Raw genomic sequence first — 17,179 nt, 5'->3', positions numbered from 1 at the left:
ATGCAGCAAAAGCAGTTCTAAGAGGGAAGTTTATAGCAATACAATCCTACCTTAAGAAACAGGAAACATCTCGAATAAACAACCTGACCTTGCACCTAAAGCAATTAGAGAAAGAAGAACAAAAACATCCCAAAGTTAGCAGAAGGAAAGAAATCATAAAAATCAGATCAGAAATAAATGAAAAAGAAATGAAGGAAACGATAGCAAAGATCAATAAGACTAAAAGCTGGTTCTTTGAGAAGATAAACAAAATTGATAAACCATTAGCCAGACTCATCAAGAAAAAAAGGGAGAAGACTCAAATCAATAGAATTAGAAATGAAAAAGGAGAAGTAACAACTGACACTGCAGAAATACAAAGGATCATGAGAGATTACTACAAGCAACTCTATGCCAATAAAATGGACAACCTGGAAGAAATGGACAAATTCTTAGAAATGCACAACCTGCCAAGACTGAATCAGGAAGAAATAGAAAATATGAACAGACCAATCACAAGCACTGAAATTGAAACTGTGATAAAAAAATCTTCCAACAAACAAAAGCCCAGGACCAGATGGCTTCACAGGCGAATTCTACCAAGCATTTAGAGAAGAGCTAACACCTATCCTTCTCAAACTCTTCCAAAATATAGCAGAGGGAGGAACACTCCCAAACTCATTCTACGAGGCCACCATCACCTTGACACCAAAACCAGACAAGGATGTCACAAAGAAAGAAAACTACAGGCCAATATCACTGATGAACATAGATGCAAAAATCCTCAACAAAATACTAGCAAACAGAATCCAACAGCACATTAAAAGGATCATACACCATGATCAAGTGGGGTTTATTCCAGGAATGCAAGGATTCTTCAATATACGCAAATCAATCAACGTGATACACCATATTAACAAATTGAAGGAGAAAAACCATATGATCATCTCAATAGATGCAGAGAAAGCTTTCGACAAAATTCAACACCCATTTATGATAAAAACCCTGCAGAAAGTAGGCATAGAGGGAACTTTCCTCAACATAATAAAGGCCATATATGACAAACCCACAGCCAGCATCGTCCTCAATGGTGAAAAACTGAAACCATTTCCACTAAGATCAGGAACAAGACAAGGTTGCCCACTCTCACCACTCTTATTCAACATAGTTTTGGAAGTTTTAGCCACAGCAATCAGAGAAGAAAAGGAAATAAAAGGAATCCAAATCGGAAAAGAAGAATTAAATCTGTCACTGTTTGCAGATGACATGATACTATACATAGAGAATCCTAAAGATGCTACCAGAAACCACTAGAGCTAATCAATGAATTTGGTAAAGTAGCAGGATACAAAATTAATGCACAGAAATCTCTGGCATTCCTATACACTAATGATGAAAAATCTGAAAGTGAAATCAAGGAAACACTCCCATTTACCATTGCAACAAAAAGAATAAAATATCTAGGAATAAACCTACCTAAGGAGACAAAAGACCTGTATGCAGAAAATTATAAGACACTGATGAAAGAAATTAAAGATGATACAAATAGATGGAGAGATATACCATGTTCTTGGATTGGAAGAATCAACATTGTGAAAATGACTCTAGTACACAAAGCAATCTACAGATTCAATGCAATCCCTATCAAACTACCACTGGCATCTTTCACAGAACTAGAACAAAAAATTTCACAATTTGTATGGAAACACAAAAAACCCCGAATAGCCAAAGCAATCTTGAGAACGAAAAATGGAGCTGGAGGAATCAGGCTCCCTGACTTCAGACTATACTACAAAGCTACAGTAATCAAGACAGTGTGGTACTGGCACAAAAACAGAAAGATAGATCCATGAAACAGGATAGAAAGCCCAGAGGTAAACCCACGCACATATGGTCACCTTATCTTTGATAAAGGATGCAGGAATGTACAGTGGAGAAAGGACAGTCTCTTCAATAAGTGGTACTGGGAAAACTGGATAGGGACATGTAAAAGTATGAGATTAGATCACTCCCTAACACCATACACAAAAATAAGCTCAAAATGGATTAAAGACCTAAATGTAAGGCCAGACACTATCAAACTGTTAGAGGAAAACATAGGCAGAACACTCTATGACATAAATCACATCAAGATCCTTTTTGACCCACCTCCTAGGGAAATGGAAATAAAAACAAAAATAAACAAATGGGACCTAATGAAACTTCAAAGCTTTTGCACAGCAAAGGAAACCATAAACAAGACCAAAAGACAACCCTCAGAATGGGAGAAAATATTTGCAAATGAAGCAACTGACAAAGGATTAATCTCCAAAATTTACAAGCAGCTCATGCAGCTCAATAACAAAAAAACAAACAACCCAATCCAAAAATGGGCAGAAGACCTAAATAGACATTTCTCCACAGAAGATATACAGACTGCCAACAAACACATGAAAGGATGCTGAACATCTTTACTCATTAGAGAAATGCAAATCAAAACTACAATGAGATATCATCTCACACCAGTCAGAATGGCCATCATCAAAAAATCTAGAAACAATAAATGCTGGAGAGGGTGTGGAAAAAAGGGAACACTCTTGCACTGCTGGTGGGAATGTGAATTGGTACAGCCACTATGGAGAACAGTATGGAGGTTCCTTAAAAAACTACAAATAGAACTACCATATGACCCAGCAATCCCACTACTGGGCATATACCCTGAGAAAACCATAATTCAAAAAGACTCATGTACCAAAATGTTCATAGCAGCCCTATTTACAATAGCCCAGAGATGGAAACAACCTAAGTGTCCATCATCGGATGAATGGATAAAGAAGATGTGGCACATATATACAATGGAATATTACTCAGCCATAAAAAGAAACGAAATTGAGCTATTTGTAATGAGGTGGATGGACCTAGAGTCTGTCATACAGAGTGAAGTAAGTCAGAAAGAGAAAGACAAATACTGTATGCTGACACATATATATGGAATTTAAGAGAAAAAATGTCATGAAGAACACAGGGGTAAGACAGGAATAAAGACACAGATCTACTAGAGCATGGACTTGAGGATATGGGGAGGGGGAAGGGTAAGCTGTGACAAAGCGAAAGAGTGGCATGGACATATATACACTATCAAACATAAGGTAGATAGCTAGTGGGAAGCAGCCGCATAGCACAGGGAGATCAGCTCGGTGCTTTGTGACCGCCTGGAGGGGTGGGATAGGGAGGGCGGGAGGGAGACGCAAAAGGGAGGGGATATGGGAACATATGTATATGTATAACTGATTAAATTTGTTAATTAAAAAAATTTTTTTTAAATAAAAAAAATAAAATTAAAAAAGAATGTTACAAGAGACAAGAAAGGAAAAAAAAAAACAATACGTTACTAAATAACCAAGAGATCACTGAAGAAAAAGAGAAAATCAAAAAATACCTAGAGACAAATGACAATGAAAACACAACGATCCAAAACCTATGGGATGCAGGAAAAGCAGTTCTAAGAGGGAAGTTTATAGCAATACAAGCCTACCTCAAGAAACAAGAAAAATCTAAAATAAAAAATCTAACCTTACACCTAAAGGAACTAGAGAAAGAAGAACAAACAAAGCCCAAAGTTAGTAGAAGAAAAGAAATCATAAAGATCAGAGCAGAAATAAATGAAATAGAAACAAAGAATACAAAAGCAAAGATCAATAAAACTAAAAGCTGGTTCTTTGAAAGATAAACTAAATTGATAAACCATTAGCCAGACTCATGGAGAAAAAGAGGGAGAGGACTCAAATCAATAAAATTAGAAATGAAAAAGGAGAAGTTACAACAGACACCGCAGAAATACAAAGCATAGTAAGACACTACTACAAGCAACTCCATGACAATAAAATGGACAAGCTGGAAGAAATGGACAAATTCTTAGAAAGGTATAACCTTCCAAAAGTGAACCAGGAAGAAATAGAAAATATGAACAAAACAATCACCAGTAATGAAATTGAAACTCTGATTAAAAATCTTCCAACAGACAAAAGTCCAGGACCAGATGGCTTCACAGGTGAATTCTATCAAACATTTAGAGAAGAACTAACACCCATCTTTCTCAAACTCTTCCAAAAAATTGCAGAGGAAGGACCACTCCCAAACTCATTTTATGAGGCCACCATCACCCTGATACCAAAACCAGACAAAGATACTACAAAAACAGAAAACTACAGACCAATATCACAGATGAATATAGATGCAAAAATGCTCAACAACATACTAGCAAACAGAATCCAACAACACATTAAAAGGATCATACACCATGATCAAGTGGGATTTATCTCAGGGATGCAAGGATTCCTCAATATATGCAAATCAATCAATGTGATACACCATATTAACAAATAGAAGAATAAAAACCATATGATCATCTCAACAGATGCAGAAAAAGCTTTTGACAAAATTCAACACCCATTTATGATAAAAACTCTCCAGAAAGTGGGCATAGAGGGAACCTACCTCAACATAATAAAGGCCATATATGACAAACCCACAGCAAACATCATTCTCAATGGTGAAAAACTGAAACCATTTCCTCTAAGATCAGGAACAAGACAAGGATGGCCACTCTTGTCACTATTATTCAACATAGCTTTGGAAGTCCTAGCCACAGCAATTAGAGAAGAAAAAGAAATAAAAGGAATACAAATTGGAAAAGAAGAAGTCAAACTGTCACTGTTTGCAGCTGATATGATACTATACATAGAGAATCCGAAGGATGCCACCAGAAAACTACTATAGCTGATCAATTAATTTCGTAAAGTTACAGGATACAAAATTGATGCACAGAAATCTCTTGCACTCCTATACACTAACAATGAAAGATCAGAAAGAGAAATTAATGTAACAATCTCAATCACCACTGGAACAAAAAGAATAAAATAACTAGGAATAAACCTACCTAAGGAGGTAAAAGACCTATACTCAGAAAACTATAAGACACTGATGAAAGAAATCAAAGATGAAACAGATGAAGAGATACACCATGTTCTTGGATTGGAAGGATCAATATTGTGAAAATGACTATACTATACAAAGCAATCTACAGATTCAATGAAATCCCTATTAAACTACCAATGGCATTTTTTACAGAACTAGAAGAAAAAATCTTAAAATTTCTATGGAGACATAAAAGACTCCAAATAGCCAAAGCAGTATTGAGGGAAAAAAATGGAGCTGGAGGAATTGGACTCCCTGACTTCAGACTATACTACAAAGATACAGTAATCAAGACAATATGGTACTGTCACAAAAACAGAAATATAGATCAGTGGAACAGGATAGAAAGCCCAGAGATAAACCCATGCACCTATGGTCACCTAATCTATGACAAAGGAGGCAAGGATATACAATGGAGAAAAGACAGCCCCTTCAATAAGTGGTGCTGGGAAAACTGGACCCCTACATGTAAAAGAATGAAATTAGAACACTCCCTAACACCATACAAAAACATAAACTCAAAATGGATTAGAGACCTAAATGTAAGACTGTACACTATAAAACTCTTAGGGGAAAACATAGGAAGAACACTCTTTGACATAAATCACAGCAAGATGTTTTCTGATCCACCTCCTAGAGTAATGGAAATAAAAACAAAAATAGAAAAATGGGACCTAATGAAACTTAAAAGCTTTTGAAAAGCAAAGGAAACTACAAACAAGACGAAAAGACAACCCTCAGATTGGGAGAAAATATTTGCAAATGAATCAATGGACAAAGGATTAATCTGCAAAATATGTAAACAGCTCATGCAGCTCAATGTTAAAAAAAACAAACAACCCAATCCAAAAATGGGCAGAAGACCTAAATAGACATTTTCCAAAGAAGACATACAGATGGCCAAGAAGCACATGAAAAGCTGCTCAACATCACTAAATATTAGAGAAATGCAAATCAAAACTACAATGAGGTATCACTTCACACCATTAGAATGGGCATCATCAGAAAATCTACAAACAACAAATGATGGAAAGTGTGTGTAGAAAAGGGAACCTTCTTGCACTCTTGGTGGGAATGTAAGTTGATACAGCCACTATGGAAAACAGTATGGAGGTTCCTTAAGAAACTAAAAATAGTTTTATCATATGACCCAGGAATCCCACTACTGAGCATATACCCAGAGAAAACCATAATTCAAAAAGACACATGCACCCCAATGTTCATTGCAGCACTATTTACAATAGGCAGGTCATGGAAGCAACCTAAATGCCCACTGACATATGAATGGATAAAGAAGATGTGGTACATATATACAATGGAATATTACTCAGCCATAAAAAGGAACGGAATTGGGTCATTTGTACAGACGTGGATGGATCTAGAGACTGTCATACAGAGTGAAGTAAGTCAGAAAGAGAAAAACAAATATCATATATTAACACATATATGTGGAAACTAGAAAAATGGTACAGATGAACAAGTTTGCAGGGCAGAAATTGAGACACAGATGTAGAGAACAAACGTATGAACGCCAAAGGGGGGAAAGTGGCAGGGGGTGGTGGCGGTGGTGTGATGAATTGGGAGATTGGGATTGACATATATACATTAATATGTATAAAATGGATAACTAATAAGAACCTGCTGTATAAAAACAAACGAACAAAAAAAAAAACTAGCAACAGACGCTTGCCCATGTGTTGGGAGATGACTGGGAATCGGGGTAGGTCGGGACTACAGCAACCTGGCAAAGACATGCTTAGATGTAAGGGTAGCACCCACTGACCAAGTGTTGTCAGGTCTTGTTTTTTGAGAAAAGCCATTCAGAAATGAATTGTATGTGTAAGTTTTCCATTTGTAAATCTTAGCTCAAAGAGAACACTGCTGACCAAACATAAAATGTCTGTGTACCAAATATGGCTGATGAGCTGACCATTTTTTACCTCCGTCATTATGGTTTTAAGTCATATACTCAAGCCTCTGTTATTTGATCCATCTGTTTTAGATGGTATCTCCTCACTTCCTACCATGTAAGATGAGGACAATAGTGCCCTTGTAGTTTTCTCTTCCTCTCTTTCCCTCCTCTACCTTATCATTCAACATTCCTTTACTTACGGCTTGCCAAAGCTTACAGAGTTTACCTTCTGTTCTGTATCTCTAACTAACACTTTAGAGCTTTGTCTATAGATTGACTTTAAAAAAAAGAACAGGGACTTCCCTGGTGGTGCAGTTTTTAAGAATCTGCCTGCCAATGCAGGGGACACGGGTTCAATCCCTGGTCCAGGAAGATCCCACATGCCGTGGAGCAACTAAGCCCATGGGCCACAACTACTGAGCCTGCGCTCTAGAGCCTGTGAGCCACAACCACTGAGGCCATGTGCTACAACGACTGAAGCCCGCGAGCCTAGAGCCCGTGCTCCGCAACAAGAGAAGCCGCTGTGATGAGAAACCTGCACATCTCAATGAAGAGTAGCCCCCTCTTGCCACAGCTAGAGAAAGCCCGTGCACAGCAACGAAGACACAATGCAGCCAAAAATTAATTAATTAATTAAACTTTAAAAAAAGTATAAAAAAGAACAATTTTCTTGATAGCAATATTATATTGTATAAATATTTTCTTCAAACATTTGGTGGCCATGAATTAACTATTCACAATCTATGATTGAAGAACTAGTTTCTAAATGGAGGTTTTCCATCCCTGTGTGTAGTCCTGTCACCCTGAATGAGGGGCTTGACTGCAAGCTTCGTGTCCCTGAGTGGGGCATGTCTACTGCTGGGCTTCACTTAGAGTGTCTGGGCATGGAGCAGCTGGACAGCAACTGGACAGTCAACACATTTCACCTGGTGGCAAAGTAAAAAGACTTTCTTTGGAGATACTAATTAATATCGACACCAAGAGCTTCAGTTTTCTCCATAGAGATATTAAGTAAACATCCTTTAATCACCCCTATTTCTGCCCTACAGCCCACTCCTAGTCTCCAAATCCTTTCATCTCAAATATGTGGCTCTCACTTATATGTTATGGTGGGTAGCGCTGATGTATCCATCCATGCAAACCCATGGAAATCCCTCATCCACTAATTCCCCTCTCCTGTTCTCAGTGCAACTCTGAATTAATTCTTTTTAACCCTTTATGTTCATTTCAATGGCACATTTGGAGGGTGGAGAAGTTAATAAATATGTTCAGTCTGGCATTTTGAATCAGAGTGGCCACCAACTTCTGACAACTGTACTTTCAGCATGACTTGCCCTGTCATTTCCCATTCTGCTGCTTTTCCTTTAAATACTTCAGGAACCAGTCTCCTTGTCATGAGAATTTCTGAGCCACCTGGAACAGACAGGTATTGAAATTTGGGGGAGCACATTCAAGCTTTCTGGGATACCAAGATTACTACTCTTCAACAAAAATGGAAAACAAAGATTCGTTCATCAAGGGTTTTACATTTTTCTTTGAATGATTTTATGCCCTAAGGAAATTATCAAGAATTTAATGTCTTATTTCTATTGTGAATGGAACAGCCATTGTCAATATATCTTCTAGCTGTGGATCTCTAGTACGTGGGGACTGAATTAAATGCAAGAGTGGCCTTGATCAGCCCTCTCTGATAGCACTTTCTAAGATGATAGAAATGTTCAATAATCTGCACTGCCCAACACGGTAGCTATCAGCCACACGTGGACACTGAGTGCTGAAAATATGGCTAGCGTGGCTGAAGAATTGAATTTTTAATTTTATTTAATTTTAATTCATTTAACCTAAATTTAAGTAGCCATATGTGGCTAATCGCTATCCTACTGGACAATGCAGCTCTAGACCTCAAACAACTCATTTGCATTGAGGAAGCAAAAGACAATAAACAATAACTGATAAAGCTGCACATTAATAAAAGAAAAAATGAGTCAGATAAGTAAGTATTCTAGGAATTCAGAGGAGGGAGCAATTGAGGGTTGGAAAGTTCAGGATTAGCTCAGATCTACCTATGAGGTAGATCTATGTGCTATTGTTAAAAAAAAAAAAAAGGCCAAAAGATGTTAAGCAAAAACAGCAAGGTGCAGATCAGTATATGTACATGGGTCCACTTGTATATGTAAAAGCATATACAGATTTATGCTTATATTTGCATAGAATATTTCCGGACGGATACCCAAATTGTTAATGGTGGCTACCTCTGGAGAGCAGAAGTACAGGTCAAGGCAAGGAACATTTTTACTTTGCTGGAATTTTTGTTTTAAAAAGAGTTTAACATTTAAATCATTTTTTCTTTATAATAAAATTATAGGCACAGAGATGATTAATGAATAATACGTTTTTAAAAGGCCAAAGTAGTCAACACTTTCCTGCGGTTATCACTCATGAATGATTTTATGTGATTATTGGGAACCTTCCACATCCTATTACCATGGCTCCTCTGTCCTCTGTTAAAATGCTTTAAAGAGAAGACATACTTAAGGAAAGTAGCCTGAAGGAGGTAGGGTTTAAATAGGATCTTGATGCTGGATAAGATGCAGTGGGAGAAGGAAGGGCATTCTTGATAAAGGCATGGCCTCAGGTAAAGAAGGGAGCAGGGAATAGGATGGGGGAAGGGGAGACAAGACCCTAAGAAGCATGGGACCAAATCCCTATGGGCTTGACTGGCAAGAAGTCTCGAGTCAGACCCAACCAACTTGGTTCTCAAGGGAACCAAACACTAACAGAGCACCCATCATGTGGCAGGCATTGTGCTACTCCTGGGACACAAAGATGAATAAGAAACAGTCACTGAGTTCAAGGAACCAGATGAGACCTGTAAAAGGGATGACATCAGTAGTGCGAGGAATACACGATTTGGACCCTAAAGTACTGCCTCCTTCACTTTCTGACGTAATCTTGGCAAGGTTTGTAATTACTCTGAGCCCCTGGGTTCTTCCTCTATAAAAAATGGGGATATGAGGGCATTATGCTAAGTGAAATAAGTCAGACAGAGAAAGACAAATACTGCATGATATCACTTATATGTAGAATCTAAAAAATACAACAAACTAGTGAATATAAAAAAAGAAGCAGATGGGCTTCCCTGGTGGCGCAGTGGTTGAGAGTCCGCCTGCTGATGGAGGGGACATGGGTTTGTGCCCTGGTCCGGGAAGATCCCACATGCCGCGGAGTGGATAGGCCCATGAGCCATGGCCACTGAGCCTGCGCTCCACAACGGGAGAGGCCACAACAGTGAGAGGCCCGTGTACCGCAAAAAAAAAAAAAAAAAAAAAAAGCAGACTCACAGACACAGGGAACAAACTAGTGGCTACCAGTGGGGAGGGGCACTGTAGGGGTGGGACATGGGAGGTACAAACTACTGGCTGTAAGATAGGTTTAAGGATGTATTGAACAACACGGGGACTACAGCCAATATTTTGCAATAACTGTAAATGGAGTATAACCTTTAAAAATTGTATTAAATTTTTTTTAACTTTTAAAAATGGGTATAAAGCTGCTTTACCATGAGGACAAAATGACGAAGACCATATGCCTGGTGCCAGTAGGCCTATCACACTCTGCCCCCACTCCTAATCGATAGGGAAGATAAAATGCTTTCCTTGTTTACCCTTTCTCCAGAAAGGCAATACCAGAACAAAGTACTGTTGTGTGGGCGAGCAGGGCTGGAGTGAGCCATAGGGAGGAAGGGAGGAAGAGGGGTCAGGGCTGGAAAGCTTGGAGCTGATTGGAAGGGCCTTGTGGGCAGCTCTGAGGAGCCTCATCCAAGGTTCAAGGATTGAAGCAGGGAGGTGACATAGTCAGACCTGCATTGTCGGTAGGACCAACTGGAAGGACAGAAGTCCAGAAGCAAGAAACCAGTTTCCAAGCCACTGCAAACCTCACGTTAATCTCCTCTAAATTCCTATAGTACAAACTATTTAATTGAACTATTTCAAGCATCTAATTATACTGTCATATCCTACTGTTTTATAGGCACATGTTTTTCTCAAGAACCACATCATTAAGACTTCTGAGGACAGAGAATCCCCTGATGGTCCAGTGGTTGGGACTCGGCACTTTCACGCTTTCACTGCTGGGGCCCGGGTTCGATCCCTGGTTGGGGGGGATGGGGACTAAGATACCGCAAGTCATGTTCAAAAACAAGACTTCTGAGGGCAGAAAGCATACCAGATGCTTCCTTCAAACTTCTCTAAGCGGTTGAGCGCTTCTGAGATAGAAGCGAACTGGGAAGTTAGTGGGGGAAGGATACCAATGTTGGTTAAAGTGGAAATTGAGTTATTCACGCTTTCATGGGTCAGGCCTTCCCTGTTCCTCCACCCTCCACGCCTTAAACATAAACATGTCTTAATGAGGCCAGGCTAGCCCGTTATTGTGAAGCCCCCTTCAGTGAACACTGAGCCCCTCAGTCTGGACTGAAATCTCATTTGGGCTGTACTTCAAGAGGCACTAAAGTATCAGCTCGTTTGATTCACAGCACAGCCAGGGCCTATCACTATGTTTGCTTTTTCTGATAAGAATGAATTCCAGGGCAGAAGGGAAGAAATCTCCAGTAATTTTAGTATTTCTCCTACCATGTCGCTCCTTTCACACTTGACTCCATGTTGGGGGAAGCAGCCCGTCAGCACTTTAGCCGCCCTCAGGGGCAACAGAGCAGCTGGAGGCATTTCAGTCAGCCCTTGATATGTGTGGGCCTCCACTATCTGTCCGTGGAGGCCCCCAGCACCCTGGGCCCAGCAACACACACGAGGCAGTGGCACCGTCCATCCTATGCTGTCAGGGCCCTGCTATACCCGTGGGCGGACAACAGATCCCCACATCTGAGTTTCATCTACCTTCTTATCCCCCCAAGCAAACAGCTGCCCCTTGACCATTCCACTCAGGCCTAGGTAAGTCTTCTCACGGGAATAGGCCAACCCAGGTCTTAGAAGTGGGCTCAGGGCCCTTTGGTAGAGAATTCCAGGGTCCTGGGTGCTCAGAACATGGCAGATGGTGTGGCTCCACTGGGTATATCCCTTGAGCAGAGAGATCCCCTGCTCTTGGGCAAGGGTGCAGCCAGATGAAGGAACAGGGGTTTCTAGAATGTGGGCTCAGGTTGCCTGGGTCTAAAGGTGGTACTGATGAGACATAGATCCAAAGTTGTATGAGTTCTGGTAACTATAATCTCCTTAAGCTGGCAGAGGAAAAAAAAAAAAAAAGGTGGGGCAGGGTAGGTAGCTTTGCCCTTATCAGTAGACCCCGATCAAATAGTAGTTTTCTGTAATGACATTAAATCACCACTTAGCGCCATATGGTTGACTTTCTCTCATAGACCCTAGATCCTGTTGGTTCAAGCCAGATGGCCACAGCCAGGGAGGAACAAATTCCTCTAGAATGCTTTAACTGCACGGCCACATTCAACTCAAGCACTCCCCTCACTGTTGGTAGATTTGGTACAGGTCTGAAAGGGTTTTTTAGTCCTTCTCTGTGTTATGTCTTCTCCCCTGTTATTCCCATCATTTAAAGAGACGATATCTCCACATGCATCTCATTAGGTGTTGTTTATCAGTTAGGAACACTTTCTATAAAATTTCCTGTGTGAATAACCACAGCCAAAGATCCTATCTAGGAAACTCTCTTAGGACTTCTGTCTCTTAGCTGCTGGTCTTTATGCTCCCTCAACAGCTGTACCACCCCCACCCTCTATGCCCACCCCAACCAATCCTTTGTATTCTGGCTTGTTCCCTCATGGTTTTAATATGGCTGCCTGAGCACCAGCCATCAAATCTGCATTCAAGGCAGGAAGCAGGAGAGGGGTGGAATATGAGAGAACCAGTGACTTGTTTTGGGGTTTTTTTGGTTTTTTTTGTTTTTGCGGTACGCGGGCCTCTCACTGTTGTGGCCTCTCCCGTTGCGGAGCACAGGCTCCGGACGCACAGGCTCAGGGGCCATGGCTCACGGGCCTAGCCACTCTGCGGCATGTGGGATCTTCCCGGACCGGGGCACGAACCCATGTCCTCTGCATTGGCAGGCAGACTCTCAACCACCGCGCCACCAGGGAAGCCCTTGTTTTGTTTTAATCAGAAAAGCAAACGCTTTCCTAGGAATACCCTAGCTGACTTCAGCCAAATGTGTCACTGAGCAACTCTTAGCTGCAGAGGAAAACTTCACAATGACCTCTAGAATGGAAAAGGGAAGGGCAAAGAGGGTTGGTCGTGGGTTACATGTTGGTCCAAAGTATCTGCCACAAAGTGGAAAAACCCTAAAGGATGTGATGGACTGAGACCCACAGAGCTGAACATCTCACAGTTTGGAGCTTCTCAGAAAAAGACAAGAAACACAAGGGGCACCTGTGGTCCTGTCTTAGGGTCACCAAGTCTTTTTGATAGAAAGAGGAAGGCGGGGAGGAAGGGGTTCATTAAGTCTTTGGCCTAAAAATAGGATAAAGAGGAAGGGGGGCCGGGCAACAGTTCTTACCTCTTTCAGGAATAAAACCAGAAAACACAAGGTTGAACCAACTTTTGATTACCAGCTTCAGAAGGCAGTAGGAAACAAACCTTTATAACTTCCTCACATCTGTGGGGTTCATTGTGTTTCTACAGTTATGGGAGGATCCCGTGCCCTCTGCAGAAGAAGCTGGGACATCCTAGTACCCTCCACACCCAGGCTTTAGGGCTTGAGCTGGTAGTGGCAACTTTTTAGAGGGGCGTGGGGGAAGAGGAAAGCAGACAGAGGCCCTGAGGGCTGCTGCAAGGAAGAGAAGGGTTCCTGCTGGCTGCGATGGGTGCCAGCCTGGGCCTAAGAAGTAGCTTGAAGGCTTATTTTAAAAGTCGCTCAGTTTTAAGAGAGTCTGCAAGAGCCCAGTGACTGGAGAGCTGAGGTCCTGAGATCGCTGTGAAACTGACACCAGGACTGGCTGGTACAGAATGAGCCTCTAGAACAGGATGCGTCCCAGGGCCTGGAGAGAGGGGTCAGCTGCAGGACAGGTCAAGTGGCCACAGCAGAGCAGGTTAACATGCCCTAGAGGCAGAGAACCCCTGGCTGTGATCAGGGGATGACCGTTTGGCGCTCGGTCTTTTAAAACTAGAAACTCCTGCTCTAAGCTCGTGTCACGCAGGTCACCACCACCCTACCTTTCCCTTCTCTGAGGGGGCCAGGTCAGGAACACCCGCTGCTCATCTGCATCTCTGTATCCAAACAAAAATTCCTCATTCTGGAGTCACTTGACGTGGCCCTTCCCTGATGCAAGGTGTTCCTTTGCTTCAGTGATAACACACACTCGCAGCATGCTAGTTTACAGAGCGCTTTCTAAGACAGCCCCTCCCTCTGTGTTTCTCTCTGCAAGTTCTGAGATGGAGCCAGACATTCCACCTAACATCTCTGGAATTGTCTTCCTTCTGTGTCCACTATACACCAGCATGCTCTCAAGGTGCTGTTCTGGGTTAATTCCAGAAAGCTGGTGAGTGGTAACAGAGCTCCGAAGGCTGACTTCTAAGGAACACATTCCCTTTGACCTATAGCCCACATGTAATATACAAAGTCAACCATTTCCTCAATATAAGTAAAATAAAATGTTCACATAGAGAATGCTCTACTTTAAGAATACTGCAGTCAGCATTGTGAATGCATCAAATGCCATCGAATTGTTTAAGACAGTTAAATTTATGTATATGAACGTCACCTCATTAAAAAAATACTGTTATTACTACACTTCTTGACTTTATGAACTGCTTTTACCATTTTCTTCTTCAACTCGCTTTCTTTTCACATCCCTGCAGGCCAGAAAATATAGAAACAACTAGTTATTTCTTCTCAGATAAGGAAACTGAGGTCCAGAGAAGGTCTGACCTGCCAACTAGAGGATAACTGAGCAACAGAGATCTCCAGTGTGTGGACTGCTGGGCCAGTGCTCATTCTACAAAGGTTCCAGGGCAAACAGCCCGAAGGCTCCACTCCTTCATGACCTCCAGAGTCAGCAGAGGAAGCAAGCCCTCCTCATCTGCAGAAGCTAAGTCATCTCTTACTCTCTGAATTTGAGGGAGGAGTTCATCTCTGACAAGCAATAGGGCAGGAGGGTGGGTATGGATCAGTTTTGCTAAGCTGTTTTTCAGAAGTTCACTTTGAATTTTCTAAGTGTAAATCCAGTGTTTTATAACATATTCACAAAGTTGTGCAACCACCACCACTACCTAATTTCAGAACAGTCATGATCCCCTAAAGAAACCCTGCACCGCTCGGCGGTCACTCCCCACTCCTCCCCGCTAGCCCTCAACCACACTCATCTACTGTTAGTCGCTATACTTTTGCCTGTTCTGGACATTTCAGATACAGTCATTCAATATGTGACCTTCTGTGTCTGACTTCTTTCATTTAGCGTGTTTTCAGTGTTCATCCATGTTGTCGTGTGCATCAGTACTTCACTCCCATTTCTAAATCCCCAGGGACTCTTCTTGTTGCTTCTTTCCTGCCAGCTGTGGGGATGTGGGGATGGAGGGACCACAGTCAGGGCAACAGAAAAAAGCCCTCATCCTGGTAGAGCCCAGAGAGAAGAAACAGACCCCTCAGCAGCATCACCAACATTCCCCTTCTTCAAGTAAAACATATGACAAGGAACGTCAGATCCACCAGCAAACAGTTAACTACACAGGCCTGTGCAGAGCACATAGCCCCTGAATACTCTCCAGAGGACCACGCAGCCAAACGTGCCACTTAAACAGAGGCAAGGCCCAGTGTCATCCAGGAAGAGTGATGCTCTTGACTCCTTCATTCCACAAGCTTTCAGGTACCTGCTCTTAACTTGTAGACTCATAGTGCAACCTATGAGTTCCTCATCACCTCAGCTGTCTTCTGCTTGGATCAAAGCCTTCTAGCTGCTAAAGCATTTCCTGGGGGAGATCGTCCGTGTTTAATCCAGGACAAATATTACTTGCTAACCCCTGACTTCCACGTGCATCTCTGCATCAAGCTGATGATCTGACTTCCTGGTGACCTGAGCCAGCAGGTCACCAATGGGGCATAACCTCGATATTCTTCTCATCTTCCTCTTCTCCTTTCTAGTACAAGGTGGACGAGGAATTATCATTGCCTATTTGCAGAGGAAGAAATGGAGGCCCAGTAAGGGCAAGAGACCAGTACCCATTAGCAAAAGGTGACAGAACTGAGATAAGGGGTCCTATCTCCCACCCCATTGCTCTGGATGTACCGTGTGGATACACGAGAGGGTTAGTTAACCAAACACTCCTTCCAGGTAGGAAGTGAGAGAAAAGTGAGAGTTAGTTCTCAATTGTCAGATTTGAGACTTCCTGCCACCAGCCCCCCTCTTCTTCTCCTAGAATCAGGTGCATGAACCCAGAACACGACTTGCATTAATAGCAAAACATCAGTGTCCCTCCCCACCCCCAAATTCTCCAGCACGGCCCAAAGTCAACCATAAACAAAAGAAATAGGGCCAATGGGCATATATCCACTTTACTTGTGAGTCCAAAAGGAAAGCAGGCTTTATGGCAGGTCAGCCTGCCGAGGAGAAGGCTGGAGCAGAAGCAACCACCCTGCCCCACGTGCCCTGCAAGCCGCCCACCCAGCCTCACTCCTTACCCTCCCTTCAAACTTGGCGGTGGCCCCTTCCTTGATGCAGAGGTTCCGAGGGGGCAAAATGAAAGCAGGGGCCTCGGTCAGGGGCATGGAGCCGACTCTTGTGTGATCCACAGTGAGGGAGGTTTTGGAAACGTGTGTCGAGGCAGCCAGCTTCACATCCCCCATGGTCTGCAAACAGGAAGGAAGATCAGGTCAGAGGAGACAAAGTACAACCCATCCTCCCTGCAGGCGGCCGACGTGCCCAGGGTGCTGGTTGGGGCCGCAGTGTCGTGGGCTTTACAGGGAGCCCCACTAGGTCAAGGGCCGCCTGGAGCTCCTCTCTGGGAATGAGAGTCCCTGTGTCCCCTACACACAAAGCTGCAGGGGTGAAGCCCAGTCTGCCCCAGACGCCAGCTCCCAGGGCCACGTCCTGGTCTCCCCAAAACCCCATGGAGAACTTCCAGGAAGGGGGCAGCTAGAGCAGGAACAGAGACATCAGATGTTTCTTGGCGTTTTTACAATGGATATCTGAAGTCATACTTAATAGTCACTCAACCTTCAGAATCTATATCTGCATTAGTCACTCAAGGTGAAAGTAAAAGCTGCTTTTGCCTGAACTGTGAGGGCTCTTGGGCTAAAGAAAAATGGGATCCATAGTCCAAGAAAGAAAAGAGTTTAGGGTTAATACGGCAAGGATCCTGGGTGAGGTGAGGTGAGGTGAGAGTG

The 17,179-nt window shown here is 42.4% G+C and overlaps 1 protein-coding gene across 9 annotated transcripts in view; it reads right to left on the bottom strand.

Moving 5' to 3' along the window:
• Positions 1-16,639, bottom strand: part of MYLK (myosin light chain kinase) — a 191,240-nt gene extending 174,601 nt beyond the window's left edge. For all 9 annotated transcript variants that reach the window (XM_060099431.1, XM_060099437.1, XM_060099433.1 and 6 more), the window contains exon 1: positions 16,475-16,639. In XM_060099431.1, the coding sequence (XP_059955414.1) occupies positions 16,475-16,639 (165 nt within the window). The remainder of the gene's footprint in view (positions 1-16,474) is intronic.
• Positions 16,640-17,179: the final 540 nt, after the last annotated feature.

The sequence above is a fragment of the Mesoplodon densirostris genome, chromosome 5 (genome assembly GCF_025265405.1).
Source record: "Mesoplodon densirostris isolate mMesDen1 chromosome 5, mMesDen1 primary haplotype, whole genome shotgun sequence".
In the NCBI taxonomy this organism is placed as follows: Eukaryota; Metazoa; Chordata; class Mammalia; order Artiodactyla; family Ziphiidae; genus Mesoplodon; species Mesoplodon densirostris.
The sequence above is the reverse complement of the archived record's forward strand: the minus strand, read 5'-3'. Positions and strand labels throughout refer to the sequence as shown.